Raw genomic sequence first — 23,047 nt, 5'->3', positions numbered from 1 at the left:
AAAAATTATTTTAATTTTCTGTTTTGCAGACTCATATATACGATAAACGTACAAAATCCACAATCGAAAAATAACAATAAACAACTAAACATAATGAAATTAAATTTCAATTCTTAATTTTGCAGACCCATATGTACGAAAAACGCACAAAATCTGCAATCGACTAATAACAGTAAACAACTAAGCATAATGAAATTAAATTTCAATCCTTATGTAGTTTTCTGTTTTGCAGACTCATGTATACGATAAACGTACAAAATCCAAAATCGAATAATAACAGTAAACAACTAAACATAATGAAATTAAAGTTTAATTCTTAATTTTCTGTTTTGCAGACTCATGTATACGATAAACGTACAAAATCCACAATCGAAAAATAACAGTAAACAACAAAGCATAATGAAATTAAATTTCAATCCTTACGTAGTTTTCTGTTTTGCAGAATAATGTATACGATAAACGTACAAAATCCACAATCGAATAATAACAGTAACCAACTAAACATAATGAAATTAAATTTTAATTTTCGTTACGATAACAGTCGATCCAGCGACACGATAACATCAACGAGTACAGAGTCTATCTCCCATGACCTGTTCCCGTAATCTTTCGTACTCCAACCGCAGGACTACATGTGGATACAACACGAGCCTCGCGTGTCAATTATCGCGACCCGAAACCGGCGTACCTGTTCGCACGCATCCGGAACGATTTCCTCGTCACGCGGGGCCAGTTCCACCTATCTCGGCGTTCAATTACTTATGTCACTCTTCAAGAGAACGCCCTAAATGCCCCCCGTGATTTCGTGGCAGCGTCGAACGTGTGGCTGTCGGCGAAAGGCGTGGCGTTCTTAAAATTTAATCAACCGGTAATTTCGCGCGTTCCCAGCGCCGAGATATTCAAACCGGTCGAAAACGGCGTCCTCGGACGAACGCGTTCCCCTAATTTCCTTTTAATTCCGAGTCCCTGTGACCCGACGACCGCGAGTATTCGCGACGGGACGGGTTATAATGGCCGTTGTTCGTGCGGATTTCACGGGAAGTAGGTACCGTTCCCTGCGTCACGACGAAATTAAACTCGCGAGCGTAATTAATTTTTCGTTACAGTTACGACGTGTTTCGCGGACCGTTCTCGACGGGATAACGGGCACCGTGAACTTGAAGTAGAACCCGCGGGCAGTGATTTATCGATTGTTTCATCGGCGAGGAGACTAAACGGGGGAATGTAGGCGACGGTCAGGGTAAACGGGCCCTGTAATATTAACTGGCAGGTTTAGATGGTGTTTAATTCAGTTCGGCTACGGTTTATGAGTTGGAACTGTTTTCGTTGTGTCCAGAATTGTACTACCATTCGTATGTATGTCTTTAGGGTATGTATTTTATTCATACTTTAGCGACCAACAGAATCAAGATTAAATAACTAACATCTACTGACGAGATAATTTTGATAACATGAAAATTCCAGTTCTTTCTTTGAAAATTTACTGGTCTGTAGGTGCCCTCATAGAAGCGTTTGACAAATTGTTTTTGCTATTTTTTGGTTCTTCTGGGTGAAAATAACCGTTAAAGGTTAATATGTGCTCCTATTTTTCTGTATATCTTGAAACTTATGGTAGATATAAACAAAATTATAACAATGAATATTTAATGGTTGTTTGTGGTTTAGAATCCGATTCTGGTATTATCTTTTTTACTAGGGTAAAGAACTACCCTTATAAAGTATCTTTTGTACAGCGTGGTCCGAAAATTGTGGTACAACTGAGAAGAAGACTTTTAGGTCCGCAATTTTTTGGTTTGTGGGAACAGTTTTCTGTAATCAATTATTAATAACAAAAGCCTAAATAAACTCCATGTTAAATCTTATGACCCCCGATTATCGGATTTAGCTATAATAAATATTGCATGTATGTACTCAACTAGTATTCGCTTTTACGCACGAAATAAGTGAAATAGCACTTTCTTATTTCAAACAAATTTATAATTCTTACTTTGTTTATTATTACTTTAATAACATATTTAAACTATACACATGACCTGCTAAACGTAGAAATGCCGAATTTTTCATGAAAATCGAACAAAATAAAATTGTCCGAATTATGCATTTTTGACGAGGTATTCGAATTTAGCAACCCCAGAAACATGAGAATACCGATTTTTATGAAAATCCAATACAGTCATGAATTTTGGCCAGCATTTCAGGATAAAGGACCACCATGCGTCGTACCATAAGTAAAGGAACCGCGTTGACCTGATCGACGAAAAAATAAAGCAACAGCGATAATAGTCGATCTTCCAGTTCAATCGCTTGTTGATACATTACGAACAGCGTAGATCTACCCTTCGTTCGCCACGGCTAAGTTACTTCGGCCGTTAGAGGAGAATTTCATTCGGGAATCTCCGCCTCGAGCGACTATAACCGATATCGTACTACAAGGTGGACGCGACGTTTGCTTATCAGGGCTCATAAAAAGTAGGGAACATCTGTACGTCGAAAAAAAAGGGGGGGGGGGCTTGGGGTTACAGAAGAGAAGAACGAACGGCGATACAATGGCGCCCGAGCCGATCAGACACGGACTACCGAGAGACATGTAGCGGCGGGATATCAAAAGTATCCTTTATTTCGGCACGGAAACACAGCACACTTGTCAGCGCTGACCGTCTATCGTGCCATGTCCACTGGGGTAACTTTATACTCGGGATGATATTCTCGTGTTCCCAAACCAACCCGGCCTCTGATAAAACCGTTCCCGCAGAAATTCAGCAAATACTGCCGAATTTATTTTGTATCTCATTTCACGGGAACGAAAACGCAGGTGGAGCGAGAGAATAATTCGAATGGTGCCAGGCGAGAACGAACATAAGGTAAATGTCCCGGTGAAAAAAAAAAATTGAATTTTTGTTAATATTAAATTTTTTTAATAATAGCGAACTTCAGGATAGAAAATGATTATCGTTAGTTATTTCTTATCATAAATCATATAAAAATATTATCATTTAGTAATCATAAACTTGAGACGATATGAATGCCTTCGTAAATGTTTCGCTAATATTGAGAGGGTATTTCTTAAACTCGTAAATAATAAATAATTCGTGTGTTTCTATTAAGTAAAGGTTTCTTGAACTTATTAAAGTCTGCAGAATTGATACCAACTTTGTTTTAATAAAACCTTTTTCTTTTAATGTCCAAATTACCGAGTTTATTTACTGGTACATGAGAATACTAATTGCGTAGTCGTTGGACGCTTGTCCAGTCACTCGAGCAGCATCGAGCAAAGCGTTAGGGTATGACTTTTTCGTCAAACTGTTTCATATACAAAGTGCATTAACGAAACATAATAAATATTACAAACATATAAATTTATATCCTCCCTATTATTATATACCTATATTATTTAAAAACAAATTTTAAAAAAGTAATGATGAAGGAATAACATAATCTACACATGTATATTCTGGGTCATTTTGATCCGTCTCCGACATTCTCGGAGGATCCGGACTCCGACGGTTAAGATAAAATTCTTAACGCCTCGCATTCTCTCCTTCATCTACCCTGACATTAACCCCTTCGACTGTCCAATAAAAATGACCAGACCCCGTTCATGCAAAAGAAAAATCCGTAAAAAACGTAGTATGAGACACTGACTATGTGTTTGACTATTCCAATCCGAAACAGTTAACGAACAGAAGATAAACTTGGGAATTAAATTTAAGAAGACATCTAAATCAAGTACAAAATCTAAGACAAAAACAAAATTCAAGTATTGACACCGAAAACTACAAACAAAGAAACTGTCTGTGTAGTTTGCTTAGAGAGCAATACTGAAGACTGGATTCAATGCTCAAGCTGCCAAGGATGGGCTCACAAGGCTTGTGCCAATATTCCTGAGTGTTTTGATGCTTATATTAAATATACAGTACCGGACAAAAGTATTCGTACACCCTTTAAAACGTAACAACTTTTTTAAAATTGGCCCAAGTGACTTGAGTTATTCTGTGAAGTTAGGGACATTAGTTTACTAAATTATGTGTAAAAAAAATTGAAAAAGTTGCCATCGGTTGGAATCGCGAAGAAAATAGTTAAGGTCGTTTTTTACAACTTTTTAATCTGAGGTTATAATAGAAATTCAATAAATACATATCGAAGATTTATGTTAGTCGTATTCATGTTGAAAATTTCATCAAAATCGGTTAACGTACCTACGAGATACAAACGATTAAAAATGTTGAAAATCACAGTTTTTCCCGACTTTCGCCCTACTGTAGTAAATCTAACAATTTCTACATCTTTTGATGCCTGCCGCTCGTTTCTGTATCAACCGATTTCAGTGAAAGTTTCAGTATGTAATAACTAACATAAATCTTCGATATGTATTTATTAAATTTTCATTATAACCTCAGATTAAAAAGTTGTAAAAAACGACCTACGTGCTGGCTGTCATTCAATGTCCCGTTAAAATCACACATCAAAGTTTAATGTTAACTTAATTTAAATAATACAACAATGTTGGTTACATTGTTCCTTTACTTTGATTTCTATGGTTGTTAACTTGTAAACAATTCAGAATAAAAAGAGCATAAAATATTATCTTTTTATTTATCTAAGGAATACCTTAAGTATTCACCACTGCGTATATTCTAAAGTAATCCGAACCGAAAGAATAATAATAAAAGACGCGAGCGGACGTAGCGATTTCTTTTTCTTTCTTGTGCGGCTCATTTGAGAGAAAAATATTTTTTAGCGAGCCGGGGGCGGGAAGATGGAGGGCCGCGCACAGCGCTCACGAAATCCAGCCCCGAGCATGGGTTCGATAATAAATATGCAAAAAGGAGAATCGTCGATGCCGTAAATAAAAACGGCGGGCTTGCGTGCCACGTCGCCGAGGGAGTTAGAACCCCGAAATAAAAGGACGACACAGAAGGGGGGGATAGAAGCGAGAAGAAAGAATAGCGTCGTGAAAGGGATAGGGACGAAAGAAGCAACACTATGCACCGACGTGTCCTGGTAATCTCTTGATTTAGTTCGACTTAGCACTATGAACACGTATTTTTCTTTCTTTCTTTCTTTCTTTCTTTCTTTCGACGGCCATTTTGTCGGTCCTTTCGGTGGACCAGGGAGAAACGATGAAGATAAAGGACCGACCGCGAGGAAACGGTCGCCCGGATATCTCGGGTTGGAGAACCATTGGACCGCGATATTGGGCTGACGTCTCTATTTATAGAAGATTCGGGCCGAGCCAGGTTAACTTTAGAAGTGTCGATTCTGTTTTACGGTCGACTGGTCGCGAGTCCCTCGCGAATAGAATGGGACGGGTAAGGGAAACTGAAGAGCCTTGTGGATTGTTGGTTTAAGATAATCCTTTTAAAAAGAAATAAAATTCTAAAAAGCAATTGGGTCGAGAGAAAAATCTGTGTAGGTACTGTATGTAAAAAATGGAGAAAATGGAGCTTTGCAATTACCTACATTGCGTAATTCACCGTCAAATGACGCACACTGATCCAGAATTGAAGTGAAATCGTTTAGACTTTCAAAGAAATAGTAATTCTTGAAGCCAGGGATCGAATGAAACTGTTAACTCCTAGGAATAAAAGATATTTACTGAACTTTTATCTTTCCAATTATTTCTTTTCGGTTTTGTTAACTTTATACAGTAACATGTTAACTCTCTTATAAAAGCTCAGTTATAACAGTCATTTTGTATTCCATTAATAAAAGTCCTGAAGAATCATGTAGGTATTTTTTAACAGATATTTTAAGGCAAAATATAAAAGTTGGAATTATTTTTTAGAAATACAGAAAAGAAATCAAGTTGGAATTATTTTCTAGAAGTACAGAAAAGAAATGAAGTTGTAATTTTCATGTAATTGTTTTATTGTACTCAGAATAAAAGAGTATGGGTCATTCCAGGCCAAGCGGATCACTTTTGGACACGATGTCTGGGATTTTGTTCAAATTGAGATATGTTACACCTCACGTGAAAATAAGGAGGGGTTAATTTATCATTTTGGTGGTTTCGAAATTGTTTAAACAATACAACCTCTCAAAGTTGGTAATATTTACCGATTTTTACGAAAACTACCATCACAAAAGAATTATTATGGTATTTTATGTACAATAATATGGTGCTAACAAATTGTCAAGAATACAACTTGTTTATAACACAAAAATGTGTATAATTGTAATCCATTGTAAATGCACGCGCTATAAAGAATCATGTATTTCAGTAAATTATGACTAAATTATCATTAGATTCATTATTAGTCTACGCTTTTAGAGCAAAATCCATAAAAACTATTGTACTAACCCAATACACAGATAGTTGGTCAATGGTCAAGTGAATCTGTAGATAATCCTACATGTTGAGCATCAAATAAGCAAATATAGTAACATAGCTTCTAATAGTTATATGGTTTTCACTCACCTGTACCCGTTGTCGATGACGATCCTGCTTCCGTTGCCGTCTTTCCAGTTCCTCTTTCCTCTCGATCAACGACCTTATCCAGAGATGGGCATTATTTAGATAAAAAATTATTTAAATAACGGTTCGAGTAAAAGATACTTTATCTTTATTTGTTATCCGAAATTCACATTAAAAAAGTATCTTCATTCGACGAGGATTATCCGACGAATAAAACATACTTGTTTTATTCGAAGCGTTTTATTCGTAGCGTCGAATAAAATTTTCATCTAAACAGACGCAGATGAGATAAGAAATCACATATAAATGAAAATTTACACTTTTACAATTTTCAATATATTTTGATGAAAGTGTCAGGAACGGATTGAAGAGATTCTGCCGGTGAAAATGAATCGACACACGACATCATTCGGACTATTTTCAATAATATATCATTTTTATCGCAACATTACGTGTGAGTAAAAATTGTTCAATTACACTCGAATTTGGACTCATTTTAATCCGGAGAATCTCTTCAATTCATTCGTGACATTCTGGTTTATTCGAGTTTGCCGAAGTTATTCAAAGGTTTATGCGAAGCCTTCGAATAAGAGTTACAGATAAAAAATGAAAATTTTATTCGACGCTACGACAAAAACGCTTAGAGTAAAACAAGTATCTTTTATTCGTCGGATAGTTTTCGTCGAATAAATTTACTCATTCGACGCTCCTCGAATGAAGATACTTTTTCTATTCGATCTTCGAATGACGAATAAAGTTTTTTTATCTTTTATTTGTTATTCGAAATTTTTATTTAGATACAAATTTTGCCCAACTCTAACCTTATCTCGACCGTAGCAATTGGCGCGGTAATATCATCAGGTACGTCCGTGCACGACGGTAATCTCTTCAAGGTAGATACCGGCTCATCCTCGCCCTCGCTGTAACTTTCGACGAGAAGCTCCGAGTCGCTCTGAAAATCGAGTTGCAGTTTCGATTCAACTTATTACCCTGGGACTGTGAACTATGATTGAGGCTCGCTATTAATTATCAGGAAATTTGATTTTCTATGAACCTATTGGAATCATTGAGAAACTTGAAAATTTATTATTTATCTCTTCAAATCGACATCAAACATAATGATGCCAATTTAACTCTGGTGATTTTTATGATTCGATCCACCTTCAGCGAAAAATCGTAACAGAATAATGTGTAGAATTGTCCATAGGTTTGTACATTGAATCGGCATAAATATAACCCAAATCAAAAAGACATTGGATTATATTAGATTGTTACATAATAAATATAATTTTTCAGTGCGTTTTAGTTCAACCACTTTAGTTTCAACGAAATTGGGATAAACGAACTTATATACTCGATAATAAAAGGACGTTAATTCGGATAGACCTTAATTTCATTAAAAATCTTCATTTTATGGTAATTTATAATCACTGGAATACTGCAGTCCGAAATCGACGTTTATGATGCAATAACCGAATAAAATGATTGATTATGTAAACGATACGAAAGTGATTCATTGATATGTAAATGACACGAAAGTGATTCATTGTTATCTAAATGAAACGACAGTGATTCATTGATTATGTAAATGATACGAAAATGAATGACTATGAAAATAATACGAAAAATATTCTTACAATCAGAGGCAGTAGCATCGCTTAAAATTTAGTGTACATTCCTATGTTATATTAGATTCATCGCAGGTACATCCATTTAAGTGATAATGCCCAGGTGAAATGAACGGATATATTCACGTTTGATGCAAATGGGTTAAATATGTTACATCAATTGTGAAATTTCGTTTAAAGTATTGCTTCCATTAGTATTTATACGAGAAAATAATAGCTGTAACATTTAAGTTTGCGTTAAAGTTTTATTTGATATTGTTTAACGTGAAGTTCAACTTTTGCTCAAAAGATACCGAAAAGAAAGTTGGGGTTATAATTTTAGACAATTATATAAGTTATAGGTTATAATAATAAAAAACGAAGGTAATTATCTCGGGTAACAAATACTGTAGTAATCGTTGAATATCAATGAAAACTTCTGATGGTAATTCAATAATTACTTCTGCTTGTACATTATATCTATGAAACCAGTACTTCTCCTTATAAAACAAATGTCCAGTTAAAAATGTTACTGTTCAGAGTTGTTCTGAGGAGCAGAACTCCGTGGTAAACACTTGGTTTCAATTAGATAAAACTTGTAGTTACATACGTATGTAAAATGTTTCATTTATCTTTTAGTCTTGGATCGCCACATATTATGCGCCATCAGTATAAAACGTGTTCTGTTAACTCAATTTTCTCCACCCCTCTATTTAGTGTAATATCTTTGTTTGGCGTTCTTTTCAAAATATTATTATATCAAAGTATTAAAGACCCTGAGTCGGATACTTACCTGTTCTGGGGGTGAGCTGGGCAAACTTATGCTCGAGGCCTCGACCACGGAGACGTATTCGATGTCACCTGCCTCGTTCTTCTGTAATTTCAACACCGGCGTCTCGAGACCGCACAAATACACTTCCCCGAAAAACAGAATCTTTTGTATTCTGAGGCACACTTGAGCGACGTCCTGCAATTTATCATAAAAATAAAAACATTGGGGGACGTATGGAAAACGGCGTCCTTCAATGTTCTTAACACTAATTGTAAGTCTTAACATAAAACTGTCAAACCCGTCAAAATAACCGATTTCAGATTTCTTCATTCACAATTACTGAAAGTATAAAGTTGCATTAGTCGGAATTTATGTTGCCCTTTAATTTATTATACATAGCATGTACAATATATTATACTATATTATTTTAAATTGTATCCTATATTATGTATGTATGAGCCTGTTTTCTAAAATATGTAGTGTAAGTCCACTTTTCTTTATTTCGAGATACTTAAAATAAAGAAACTTTTGTATTTTACCCTACTTAAAAATTTTGTTATATACTAATAAGCTTGCTTTATGTTTTTAAGATTGCAGACATTCCGTCAGAAAAATTAGAAACACGATAGTAGAATTCGTTTAGAAAATGTAGGCACAGTAGCAGTATTCACTTAAAAAACTTAGAGACACGATCGAAAAGAGTTTTGTTCAATAAAGTAAAAATACTAAGAAATTTTTACCATGTCGTCAGTCTTCTTGGAGTAACAGGGATCCTGCGGATTCGACATTAATGGCGTAAATCCTGCCAAGGTCGTGTCTTCCGGCAATTTCACCAATTCCAGTTCTAAAACATAAATTAAGTACGTTCTCGTGAATCGTATAATATACATCCATTACTGTAACATGAAATTCCTATAAATGTACAATAAAATGTTCGTTATTTTACCAAAATTCAGAAATGTTTACTATCTCGGAGAAAAACTTTTTACAGACTAGACAGAGCGATCTAATTCTTTGTTTAGTTACACGTGATTCACTTAAACGCACTAAAAATAATGATGTCCAGATCCTTAGCCATTGAGCTTTAATAACAGATGAAAATGAAACATTAAGATACTTGTTGTATATAAAGCAACGATTCGTACAAATTACGGATTATGCATTATTTTCATGATTATATACTACTGTAAAATATCAACTGCTTAACTTTAATTTTCTCAGAACAACATGTATTTAATACTATGAATAAGTTAGTAATGATTTTCGAAATGTACTTCACATTTGATAAGTGCCCCAATACTTATGGACGGGAGTGTATGTAATGTTGAAGAGTCGACAGCCATAATGAATTTCGGAAGTTCAAAGTTTTAATTCCGTTAAAAAATTATTCCGATCCCACAGTAAATCTAATCAATGCATTCAAAATTTGATAAATTTGAGAACACGCTGTATTCTCGTTTTACCGCATAAAACCACTTCTGAAGGAAGTAAGATTCCATTTAATTCCTATTTTTTAAATTAATCCACAAACATTTAAATTTTCATAAACACTCATAATCTACCTATTAATGTGAATTAATTCATAGTTGTTTATCTTAAATGTCATACACTTAAAATTCGCAATTTTTACACGTGGTACGAACACGATCACCTTATAGTATATCGGCCACAAATTATGCATTCGCAACGAATCGAAGCAACAGGTAATGACACACGCAGTCTGTTATCATGCAAATGCGAGGCCGAATGCATCGGCAATAAACATTCAGCAACAACTACCGGGGGAGTGACAGGGCGTTCCAGTTGGTCCCGGAGAGGATAAACGAGGCTCGACAATGTTCAACCTGTCCCGGTCGGATGACACAGTTGACCGATAGATGTGCTTCACGAACAAGGCACATCGACTGACTGTGATTGCAGATCTTGATCATGCCAATATATTCGACGAATATTTCTTACTGGCTTACATTCCTGTGGAGGGGGTGCGTCGATGTTTAAGGGGGTTGCTCTCTCTGAAGGCTCAAAAAACAGGCACCTTTTGAAGTCTTTTTTACGGAACTGGTCAAAAATAAATTGAATGGGAGTTGCTCGGATCAATTAGGCAATGTTTTGAGCAGGAATCGAATGAAACTGTTAAATAACAATCCTTTTTTTTCACTATTAACTTTTCTGTTCCAAAAAGAAAAACAATTATGAAATGAAGTGTATTTACTGAAACATTTATTTCTGCATAAGTAGAAAACTCTTATTTTCTTAGTATTAGGAAGCTAAAATTTTCTTAGCATTATTTATTCCGCTTGGAAAAAGTCGAAGTTGTAGCAAGATTTTTCGTTGTATAAATAAATGAACAATTGCCGCGAATCGACACACGACGCAGTCATCAGTCGCTGCTGCGTAATTATTTACCCTTTTACTGTTAGAAAATAGAACAATAATTATATAAAAAATCACAACTTGCTTTCTGTTCTATATTTATCCAATTTTCAAATGCTTAAATAATGTTATTTAAAAACATAATTCTAATTATCATATTTGACTTTAAAATATTTGTTAAAAAGTATGTGATTCTTCATAACTTTTATTAATGGAATACAAAATAACTGTTATAACTGCACTTTTATAAAAAAAATTAACGTGTTAAAGTACAAAATTGATATAAAACAGAAGAGAAAGAATTGAAAATAGAAAAGTTCAACAGATAACTTATTTATAAGTTTCATTCGATCCCTGATTCTGAGATAAAATTCTCATTTTAGTAATGTAAAGAAGACATCAATTCATAAATACAGTAGGTACCTATTTGCAAATCGACACAAGCTTTCATAAATGCAGTAGGCGATTCAAGGAGAGATTTTGTTTTAATACTTTACTAAAATGCATTAGTTATTGAGCAAACAATGATCAGACAAATGGTCGGCCCGATTCCTCTTGCAGGTTACTATCCTTTAGTCGAAATTTTGTACAATATCTTCGCATAAATGTGGCTCTACTTCAGCGATAACACTTCGAATGTTGTTTTTCGGATCTAGAATTTATTTGGGATTGTTAGCATAGATTTTGTCCTCCATGTAATCCCAAAGAAAAAAGTCTTGCGGTGTTTGATCTCAACAAGCGTTGTAATAAAGCAATTGTTTCAAGTGTTGTGTCGCAAACTCTATTGCCATTAATAATTTTAAATATTTGTGGCAAAAAGATGGGAGCCTACAAGAGGAACCTGGGTGGTCATCTGTTTGATATTTTTATAACCGCTACCTATGCACATTACAGTGGACTCTAACTATATTGCCATGGTTGGGGCTGCAGGTGAAGTAAAATGGCAATGAGTTTAGAGCCCCCTCCATGCTAAGTTTTATAGTCATAGCCTTGGCCTCAGCGCCTGCGCAAAAGCTGTTTGCGTGCTGGTGCGCCGGCGTAACGCAACGTGGTTGGAGCTCGAATCTGTGTGATCGAAAGTACGAGTGAGGGGGAAGTGCTTCGCGTGACAATATATTTAGTGGCAATATAGTTAGAGTCCACTGTATATTGAAATAGAAAAATGATCGGTTGCTCAATAACTAACGCTTTTATTGAATCATTCTTTATCATTTTTATTACAACAGAAGAGCTGCTATTTACCATAATTTTTTATCAATACTTGATGTAAAAAAAAAAAGAACATTGAAACAAACGGGATTACGTGACCGCGGGCAAAGATCTCGCGTATCGTGTCACGAGCGAAACGATCCGCCATCGCGCCGTTAACCGACGCTAGTTAACGCGATCGCCACGACACCGATTCGGAATTCGCATCAACAACACGTGCATGCGAAATAGAGAGCGCGATTACGTTTCTATATTTCTTTCCTGCGGCGGGACGAGCCTGGGCTTAATCTACCTTGCGCGAGGTCCTCGGGATGATCAACCGCGAGACTTGGCCGCTGATCCTCTTAATGCTACGTTTCCACGTGGTTGTAAGGCTTGAGAATTATGCTAAGTATTCACAGGACTCTAATTATCCAGTGTTACGCTGCGTGTCCACATTACGTTAAAGAATTATATCACATGTATGTATATAGAATGTAAATTCTCGAGAATTATGTCTATTCGTGAAACATAAGAATAACTTTTCGGAATTATATAACACTTCTAATTGGAAATAAATTTTTGCTGGATTTATAATACGTATCCACGTGAGATTAATCGTTAAAAGGTGCGCTACGCGTCCAGGTGAGTGTACTATCATATCCGCATACATAATATAATTTATTAATGTTACTCTCATGCGGACACGTAAATACATCACTTGAGCATAACATTGAATAGTTGGACTATGTACAGACGTACAGGCGCCTCGAAAAGTCAGTTAAGTCCCCTCTAATTCTTTTAATTCAGGAACAATGATAAACGTTATATTGCTATGAATCGAAACGTTCTTGTGATTTTTTTTGACATTTATTAGAGACTCATTAGCGTATTAAACGTTTATTTTAACAGTATTTTGATGAAATGTTGTATTCAGTAGGTTCACTCGGACGTTAACTTACTTTCCGAGTGATTGTATATGTATACATGGGACTAACATTCAAGAATTATGCTAGATATAAACATGCGAGTAAACAAAAAATTACGTTAAGTACTCATTTCAGAGAAATTTTCGGAAACTATGCTTCGTATTAGTATAAAACTAACTGAAGAGAACTATGTTGCGTATCCACATAAGAACGAATTATGCCACGTATTCACATGAATGTAATTCTAAAAATTTATGCTATGTATTCACACAACAGAAATTCTGCAGAGCAATTTTTGAATAAACTTTTATAAGTTGTCCTATGAATAGTAAGAGCAACAATTATTAAAGCGATAATTTGTCAGACGATTGCTCTCATGTCCACTACCAACTCTCCGCAGCAAACCATTCCAGTCGACACGCAGCCTAACTCAAGCCTCCTCTCGTTCCACGCGAGTTCCCGGTCGTACTGACCCTGAACTTCGTGTAATATTCGCAATAAATGTATCCTGGCGTTGTAAAGCGATTCGCGCAACGCGCGAGAATATTAATGGCGGTCGAGCGCCGACACAGATTTGAAATCGGTAGACGGGGCAACAGGATCATTTCCTCTTCGATCCTAATCCGAACAAGAATACCGTATGGTTGGTCCAATGGGAATTTTCGTTACAGTTACTATAATACATCTAGGCATAGTAGATTTTTAGTTTAATAAAACTAACTTTAGTTTAATAAAACTTTCTCACTAATATTCGACAGAACAGGAGTATATAATCGTCTTTCGTTAGGTAAAATATTACGTTATGTTTTATGTACAAAATACAGAATAACAATATTAAACAAGAATCGGCAGAAGTGATAGCTTTAGACATTAAAACAGAATTCCGACGACTTCTGGAGTTATCCCGTTTATTCAGAAAAATTATGATACCTTAATAGTTTGCAATACTACTTACAACTGTTTTATAATCTTCATATTTCAGTATAATAATATCCACTCTTCTGTTCTATTTCTTTAACATGCAAGTCACAATATTTTCTATTTTCATGAATATATAAATAATTCCTGCCATGATCACGACAACGTGTTTAATTGAATACTTTTTCACAAAGATAGTGTCACAAATCTTGCCATAGTAGAATATTTATAGCATTTGAATATTTATATCAGCTGAACGTATACGTTTCACAAAGCTTCACAGTACTTTCAAACAATATAAACCAAAATTCTTTAGATCAAGATTTTCATTTCTACCGCCCTTAAAACATTTTCTACTCACGACTCAGTTGATTCATATTGCTTTTGTGTATATTTTTCTTGTATTTATGGTGTATAACTATGTGAAAGGCCTACTAAAAGACACAAGAAAGCCAGAGGAAAGAAGAGGGAGAGAGAACAGGAGAAAAAAGAAATGTCTGGGGGTCGTCACAATAAAACATTGTTTATTCGTTCGGCAACCTCTTGGCCCGACCCAGCATTCTCTGGTACCCTTTTGTCCAATTTATCCATTGTGTCTCGTGTGTAACGCGCGCGCGCAAGGTAGATTGGGGAGAAGGAGAATTGACGTGGACAACGAACAGAGAGGAGTAAACGCAGGAACCGTCGGAGCCAACAAATTGGCATTACGGCACACGTTAGCCGAAGGTACCGTTACTGTCTCGGTTCCTTTTTTCGAATCGTATCGTTCGCTGCGTTCTCGCGTGCGCACGATCGCTCGAAGCCGGACATTCCTTCTACTTAGCATTTCGATTCCCTTTTTTTGCTGGTTATTTTTTTTTCATCCACCATTCTGTTCGAATAAATGGAGATGTCTTTGAATGCTGGCACGCATGAATTTTATGGTATTAGATTAAAATCGAACGGTTCATCAGGAACGTAGGAATAATAGAGGTTTACTACAACTGTCAGATCTGAATAACGTTACCTTTTATCTTCGCTAATACTCAAATAGATTAGATTCTGGAAATGTACGATACAATTGTTTCCAGGATTAAACTGTTGTCCATATTGTACTTTGATGCAAATGAAAAAAAAAATTTTTGGGAAATCAATCGGGTAAATTTAACTTCCCATTTTTCAACACTGATCAATCAACCAAATCTATAGTTTATAGGTATCATACCTCATTTTGATATCTTCTATTTGAGTTGTACTTTATTCCTCGAAGTCTTGTAATGTTTATCGAAATGTAAGATAGAAGGGTATTTTTTTGCAAATTGAGTATGTCCTCTATATGGTAGATTTAATTTAATTTAATTCATACGGGTGAGAACCCATTTTTAAAATATTTGATTTAAAACGTTACGGCACACTAATAGAATAATTATTAAATTGAGGTATAATGAGATATAACAATTATAAGAATAGAATTCAGATAGATATAAAAATACATTGGTACTTAACCTAATAGTGATAATAACTATATTACCCTATCATAGAGAACACTGTGAAATTCAGACCTAAATTTATTTATGTTAGGCGCGAAAATGTCAATTTTGTCGTTCCAATTATTCGCCAAAGTGCAAATTCTATTGATTAAGTCTATATTATTGAAGCGAGAAAAGAGTGAAGATGGTCTGAAAAGCATAGATGTACTGGTGTAACGAGTGGGTGCGTTGAAATGTATCAGTGAAGTGATGAAAGAATTATTAGTATGACCGTGGACGATTTTATACAGAAAGCAAAGGTCAGCAGTGACTCTTCTTGCTTCAAGAGTTTGAATGTTAAATCTTTTCATTAATATGCTATCATCGTGGTCAATTCGGCTCATAGGTTGACCCATTTTATAAGCAACTAATCTAAGTAAACGGTGTTGAATTTTTTCAATTTGACACTTGTGTTTGGAAGTATGCGGAGACCAAATAACAGATGCGTATTCAAGAAGAGAACGAGTGAGTGAGTAATATAGATACAGTATCGTATACGGATTTTTGAAGTGAGTACAGTTCCTGGAAATAAATCCCAATGAGTTAGATGCTTTGGATAAAATGTATTGAATATGTTCATCAAATGATAATAATGAAGATAGAATGATATCAAGATCCTTTATCGAAGATTTAGCTGTTAGATGCTTTCCACATATCGAATAAGAAAAGATAGATGGATTACTGCTTCTAGAAAATCTTATAATATGACATAGATAGGTAGATGGTAGTTAGCGTTTTCAGGTTTAGCAATCTTTATATTACATTTGAGTTGCTTCTGAGTTAATCCTCGATTAGCTAGTAGGGTCAGAGTTATTTAAATGTTAAATAAGACATCATAGTACGTTATATATGCCCAACTGTGTAAATCAAAAAAGATTTTTAGGTAATTTTATGGGAAAATAACACGCGTCGTCATCGAGTCCTGTGACTAGAACTAGATCATTCCTAACGGATCCGCGCAGCTGGGAATTCACCGTTCTAGTTCGAGCCGCGTCCTTGGTCTTGTTACACTTACTTTTAAGACAGGTTTATACACGATAACAGTACATGATTCATGGTTTAATATGTCAATGATACAAGACCGATCGCTGGCCCATTAAATCACGTGTGGTTTTGATTAAGCATAGGTGTAACAATGTTATTTGCAAAGACGATGTTCTATTTTTCATCGAGAAATTTTTTCAGTTGTTCACATGTAAAGAAATCGATGATTTATTAATTCGACCATATACCACTAGAACGTATGCATTATCATACAAAAATATCTGATCGCTTAAAACTTACATTTCTCTATAAAAAAAAAATCTGCGAATGAGTGATCGAACTTTTGTAGCAACTACTTTGTTATTGATGGTACAATCGATAAGGAGGTAATTTGTTATGAAAATAAAATACAAAGTCTCTTCGTGCTCCCAAGCTTGCAAGGGCTCGCTCGTGTTCAACTGAAATGCTCGTCCTACGTCCACACTGGAACGAATTCATTTCTGTTCGCAATTGATCCGAAGACTAACCGCGAGCAGATTGTGAAATAATGAATAGGCAGAAATTTGTTTGTGCAAGTGCTGCTTTTATTGTGCTGAAGTTAAGTACAAAAAATAAAAACAAAGAAAACAAGATAAACGATGGCTGCAAACTTCACTCTTTAAAAACAGACAACGGTATAGTGAAAGCCGTTTGTTAAAGGACCTGCAGGAAGAAGGTTAAAGCTAAAGAGGTTTAAGCTATAAGAAATATTTGGTAAAAATTCCGATATCAATAACGTATGCACGAAGCAGAAGGTCACAAATGTTGATATCTTCTGTAACTATGATTACTTGTCTACTAACAATTCATGATCGAAACAAATGAAAAATTATATCACTATACAGAAACGAGGGAACTAATATGTACATACATCTACAAACAAAGAATTAGCTTCCAAAAACTAATAAAATTACACTATTTTAAAGAAATCTTGAATCATGTTTTAGCGAGCCGGTATTCTAGGACTACCATGTTATTCGGTGTGGTTTCTCAATTCTTTAACACTATTAGAACCAAATCATGTTATGAAGATGCAGTGTTACAGGAGGATTGCCTGTACCACAGACGAGGTATATGAGTAGACATTTCATCCAATGTATTTTTGCGGCCCACTTTTCTAGGGTTACATACCCCATTTCCATTTTAGTGTCACTACCCACCACATATTCACCGTTCTCAAAACGTAGTGGTCGCTAAAATCATTATTTAGTGTCACTACCCACCACAGATTCACCGTTCTCAAAACGTAGAGGTCGCTGAAATCATTTTTTAGTGTCACTACCCACCACAAATTCACCGTTCTCAAAACGTAGAGGTCGCTAAAATCATTATTTAGTGTCACTACCCACCACAGATTCACCGTTCTCAAAACATAGAGGTCGCTAAAATCATAGGCTTTTTAAGGTGTCGGTACTACAATTTAGGTGGGCCACCAACATAAGATGAAATATTTACTCATATACCTCGTCTGTACCTGTACTAAGAAAAATTTTCTCTAAATTTACCGCTGCTAAAAATCTGCACAAAGTTTTTCAATATTTCCAACATCATGAAAAACCATCGCCAGACCGCGTGCCTAAATCAGCTGGAGTTAGGACGACCGGCAATTTCTGTGTGTTCCATAAGATGCATACAGAAAGGGACAAAGAGAGCGAGTGCAGAGGGCACAGTAGCACGGCGTGGCCTGTGGTACCTAGATACACGCCGCGAGACCATTGGCTGGCGACTTGTAAACGGCCCGGCGAGCGTATGGCACTGCAGTGGTCACATCGAACGGATTCACCGTTACGTAACCGGCGGCTATCCACGGGTCAACAGACGGGCAGGGGCTTCACCGTTCGAGGAACTTAAGTTTTTCGATTAAGGACTGGTCCAGCGTCGGGTGGGGAGGATCCCGAGCTGTTTATCGCGGGGGATCGTCGCGCGGCCCGGCTGCCTGAGATATTTGCTCAGGAATTACAGCAGCAGCCGGCTGCCGGACAGCTTGTAATTAACGTCCGAGACGGTGCTGTTTGATCGAGAATTATTACGGTGACATTGTTACGGACCGAGCCACGTTTCACGACGACGGTACTCGCTGTCAGGTGTAGGAGAATCTCCATTGTTGTGTTAAAACCGGGACCGAGGATGCATGCCAAGCGTCCTGACGTTTCTGAATATCGAGGTGTTAGATTGAATCGGTGAGACGTCTACTTGAATTTCAGATCTATCGTTCCTGTTCTACTGTTATTTTCATTTTATTTCTTTGGGTTTGTAGTCTTTCGGTGGAATGGTACGGATTACGTTCGTTTACAAGTATCGAGGTTCCACTGTGTTTTGGTCGATATTATACACATATCATTAGATCGCGGATGTCTATGCATTCACAGCGTCTTCTAACGTGGAAAACTCGACAAATTAAAGGTTTGAGTAAAGTTTGATACTTTCAATGTGTTATTGCTAGACAATCTAGTAAAGCTTCTAGTACAGAATTGAACATTCTGCTCAGTTTTAAGTTCTAATTATTAGTTTCGGAAATTGTGAATTTGCCTGAACGTCCGTAGTTTACACATAATATATCATAATACCGATATCATAATAGACGACGGTGCGTATTTCGATTGAATAAAAGTTACATTTTCAGAAATATCGCGTTTCTTTTTTGGCCTATATGACTATTGGCCTAGACATGACAATTTCACATGTCACAATAAAATGAAAATACCGTAGCCTCTCTCCTATTCGATCTCACTTTAACCGGCCATATTTGCGGCGAGGTTTTCTCTTACCATTAAGAGAATGTTGCAATGATCGGAATGAATGAAAATGAGGTGAAGCAAGGTCTGATGAATATTATAGGTGGATTAAAACACCTCAACTAAATTACGATATTGTTCGTCGTGTTACGGAAAAGTTACGGAATTAGTAATGCACAAATAATTTCCAATCAGTCCCAGCACATTGCTATTTATCAAATCTATCTACAATATAATAATATTTTTCTCTTTCGTTAATTATCAGACCTGGTCCCATACTTTTTCCCGGTAGTGTATTTACAATACATAGAAGGAAGAAATATATACTATTGAAAAAATGTTGTCCTGGAACCATTAACTCATTACAATCCTACGTCGAAGTATACAGAGCTTCTATCCACATTCCTCGCAGCCAAACTCCAAGAGTCACGCATAAAAAAGAATTATTACGAAATAACACGATCGAATACGGTTACGTGACTCGCGGTTATATATTTATAATACCTCTCCGGTTGTATCATTACGTAGTTACAGTAAACTCCGTCCGAAACGTTCCATTAAAATCGTTGAATCGTCGTAAGAACAGGTCCCCGCGCGACCACGACACGCCATATTACACATCGCGGTACCCTTTAGGCGTGTTCCGGCCCATCCGATTATGCATTAATGAACAGACGATCGTACCGCGGTGGGGAGAAGGGGGGGGGGCATCACGCTACTACTCCGATTTTTTTATCCAGAAGGGGCCTTACCCTAAAGATCACTAGCCTTAACAGCAGATCGATCGGTTCCCGGGCCGCAATTACAGTAATTATCCCAGTCCACTTGTCCCGACCCTCCCGAATGTCGGGGGGCCCCTGGTCGTCCGCGCTTGAGAATCGATCGTGCCCATCGATATGCGTCGAACGTCAAATCGGCCGCCGCGCCGCGGATTACTATGATTACTAATCGACTTACATTCGATTACACGGATTCGCTCGTGACTCTGTTCTCTCTCGAACGCTCGTTCACGATGATCGACTGCCCGTTGCGTACTGTACAGCTGAATCGTGTAATCGTCACGAGAACCGTCCCTGGAGCTGTGTCTCTCCGGTGCTACTCCAAGAACGTTTGTTAAGCCGCATACTCACCAAGCGAGGGTTCGCTCGTCTTCAACTGAAATGTTCACCCTACGTCCACACTGGAACGAATTATTGTGCTGAAGTTAAGTGCAAAAAATAAAAACAAAGAAAACAAGATAAACGATGGTGGCAAATTTCATTGTTTAAAAACAGACCACGGTATAGTTAGAGCCATTTATTAAGGGACTTGTAGGAAGGAGAAGGATATGAAATGTTCCGAAATTTCTGTAGAATGTTGACCGAAGATTTTGACAAATTTCTACAACTTCTTGAACAAAAAATAAGGAAAACTATAGGAAAGATATTCTAGGATTCTTGGCTACAGACAACCTCTATGAGTTTCATAATGTTTACATTACATCGTTCCATTTTTATTTCACACGTCTGGTGTAGACAGTCATTTGTTGCATTCGACTGCTTTGCCCAGGAACGTTCTATTCCGTGTGAAATAAAAATAGAATGGTGTACTGAAAACATTAGTAAACTCATAGAGGCTTACTGTAGCCAAGAATCATAGAATATTTTTCCTATAGTTTGTGTCAGTTTTCATTATTTTTAGTTCAACAAGTTGTAGAAATTTTTCAAATTCTTTGGTCGACATTCTGTAGAAATTTCGAAACATTTCATATCCTTCTTCTTCCTGCAAGTTCCTTAACAAATGGCTTTAACTATATCGTGATCTGTTTTTAAACAATGAAATTTGCTACCATCGTTTATCTTGTTTTCTTTGTTTTTACTTTTTGCACTTAACTTCAGCACAATAAAAGCAACACTTGTACTAACAAATTTTTGCCTATTCATTATATCACAATCTGCTCGTGGTCAGTTTTCGGATCAATTCCGAGCAGAAATGAATTCGTTCCAGTGTGGACGTAGGGCGAGCATTTCAGTTGAACACGAGCGAGCTAGTGATGGGCACTATCGACTAAATTAAACTATCGACTAATTACTATTTAGTTGCAACATAATATCGATTATTTAATCGTTAGTTTTTAGTCGACTGAAATTTTGCATTAGTGGTTATGTATAGATTATGTCATCAAATTCTCAGCATCATTGGTGTATTTACCATTTACAAATTTATTAGTTTGTAGATAGAATTTCAAAAATATAAGTGGTAAACAAGTTTTTTTAAACAATTAACGATCTGACTTTATCGGAGAAGTTTGAAAGATTAGTTTACAAGGTAATGCATAAGAATATATATGGAAAAATTAAGTAATCAAGATCCAGTCAATAGCTTGATAGTTCGAGCGAGTCGTCTGAAGCGACTGCTTCAGTCAACTGAATTAGTCGATGGTTTAAAAAATTAGTCGACTGAAAGTAGTAGTTGGTTACTATCGACGTAGTCGATAGTTTTCAGTCGATGGTGCCCATCACTAGAACGAGCCTTTGCGAGCTTGGTGAATACGCGGCTTTATGTTATGCACACGCGCGCGTTGTGGTTTCTTTCTATGTTTTTCGTTTTCTTTTCGTTTCGTTTCTTGTTGACCGTGGAATGCAACAGAGTTGCCAGTAACGGTGGTTAATGTCGAAATGACAAGTTGTCGAGGGACTGGATATGGCATGTATAGAGAGGGAGAGAGGTACGCAATGATGAATACAAGTAGCGATGAAGTGGTTTGAGACGAGGGCGCGAAAATCAGGGTAATCTTTCGGTTGTTGGTCACTTCGGGACCGTGAGCTGAGTTTCTTGAGAAACGAAAGGTATTTAAATAAACAGGGTCCATATAATCAAGGTATTAATACATTCAAAATACTATCCCAGTTCGGATAACAGAGGTTCTCTTGTATTATACACAATGGTACATTAACTTAAAAATTGTCACTTTGATGGTGATTCAAAAAATACTTACTACTCAACAATTCTACACTCTTAAAATGGAAATTTATATTCTTTTGTAACGAAAATAGACTGATTTATTTAAATCGCACTCACCATCATGTCGACCTTCCGCGTCCTTGGCCTGGATCAAGATCGATTTGGGATAATTCAACTTTTCCAGCAGGTTCACCATCGTTGCCAACCTGCTCCAGGCATCTCCGGGAGGGCTGCAATACAAAACAACGTTATCTTAGTAAAACGAATTAACTCCCACTGTTTCAACTGCTCGATCATCTACTAAGATTGCGTAACAAGAGTACAGAAGGATCCAATCGCAAACACTGCATTTCACCTGAGATAAATATTTCTCTTTGATTTGGTTAGCTGCCAAAATAGGTCACAGTACATATACAGAACATTAAAAAAAAATCTATGTTACTGAAGGCTAATATTATTCACAGAGAAGAATAAACAAATGATTGACTAACTCTGATTTTATTATTACATATGTATGTAGTACAATTTTGCTGATTTCAGTTATCACTGAAGTAACAGACTATTATCTATTTAGTCGGTTCTTATTCCCTCACTTCCAATGAATATGGTGATAAGAGACACTTGTGTTGGTTAAGG

The 23,047-nt window shown here is 36.4% G+C and overlaps 1 protein-coding gene across 1 annotated transcript in view; it reads right to left on the bottom strand.

Annotated features, from left to right (window-relative positions):
• Positions 1–22,629, bottom strand: part of LOC107188798 (telomerase-binding protein EST1A-like) — an 81,690-nt gene extending 59,061 nt beyond the window's left edge. The window contains exons 1-5 of the mRNA XM_015577159.1: positions 22,529–22,629; positions 9,535–9,638; positions 8,816–8,989; positions 7,237–7,367; positions 6,419–6,491 (exon numbers count right to left, since the gene is read on the bottom strand). Of these exons, the coding sequence (XP_015432645.1) occupies positions 6,419–6,491; positions 7,237–7,367; positions 8,816–8,989; positions 9,535–9,638; positions 22,529–22,607 (561 nt within the window). The 5' untranslated portion in view covers positions 22,608–22,629. The remainder of the gene's footprint in view (positions 1–6,418; positions 6,492–7,236; positions 7,368–8,815; positions 8,990–9,534; positions 9,639–22,528) is intronic.
• Positions 22,630–23,047: the final 418 nt, after the last annotated feature.

The sequence above is a fragment of the Dufourea novaeangliae genome, unplaced genomic scaffold (assembly GCF_001272555.1).
Source record: "Dufourea novaeangliae isolate 0120121106 unplaced genomic scaffold, ASM127255v1 scaffold108, whole genome shotgun sequence".
In the NCBI taxonomy this organism is placed as follows: domain Eukaryota; kingdom Metazoa; phylum Arthropoda; class Insecta; order Hymenoptera; family Halictidae; genus Dufourea; species Dufourea novaeangliae.
This window is presented reverse-complemented; position numbering and strand designations above follow the sequence as displayed.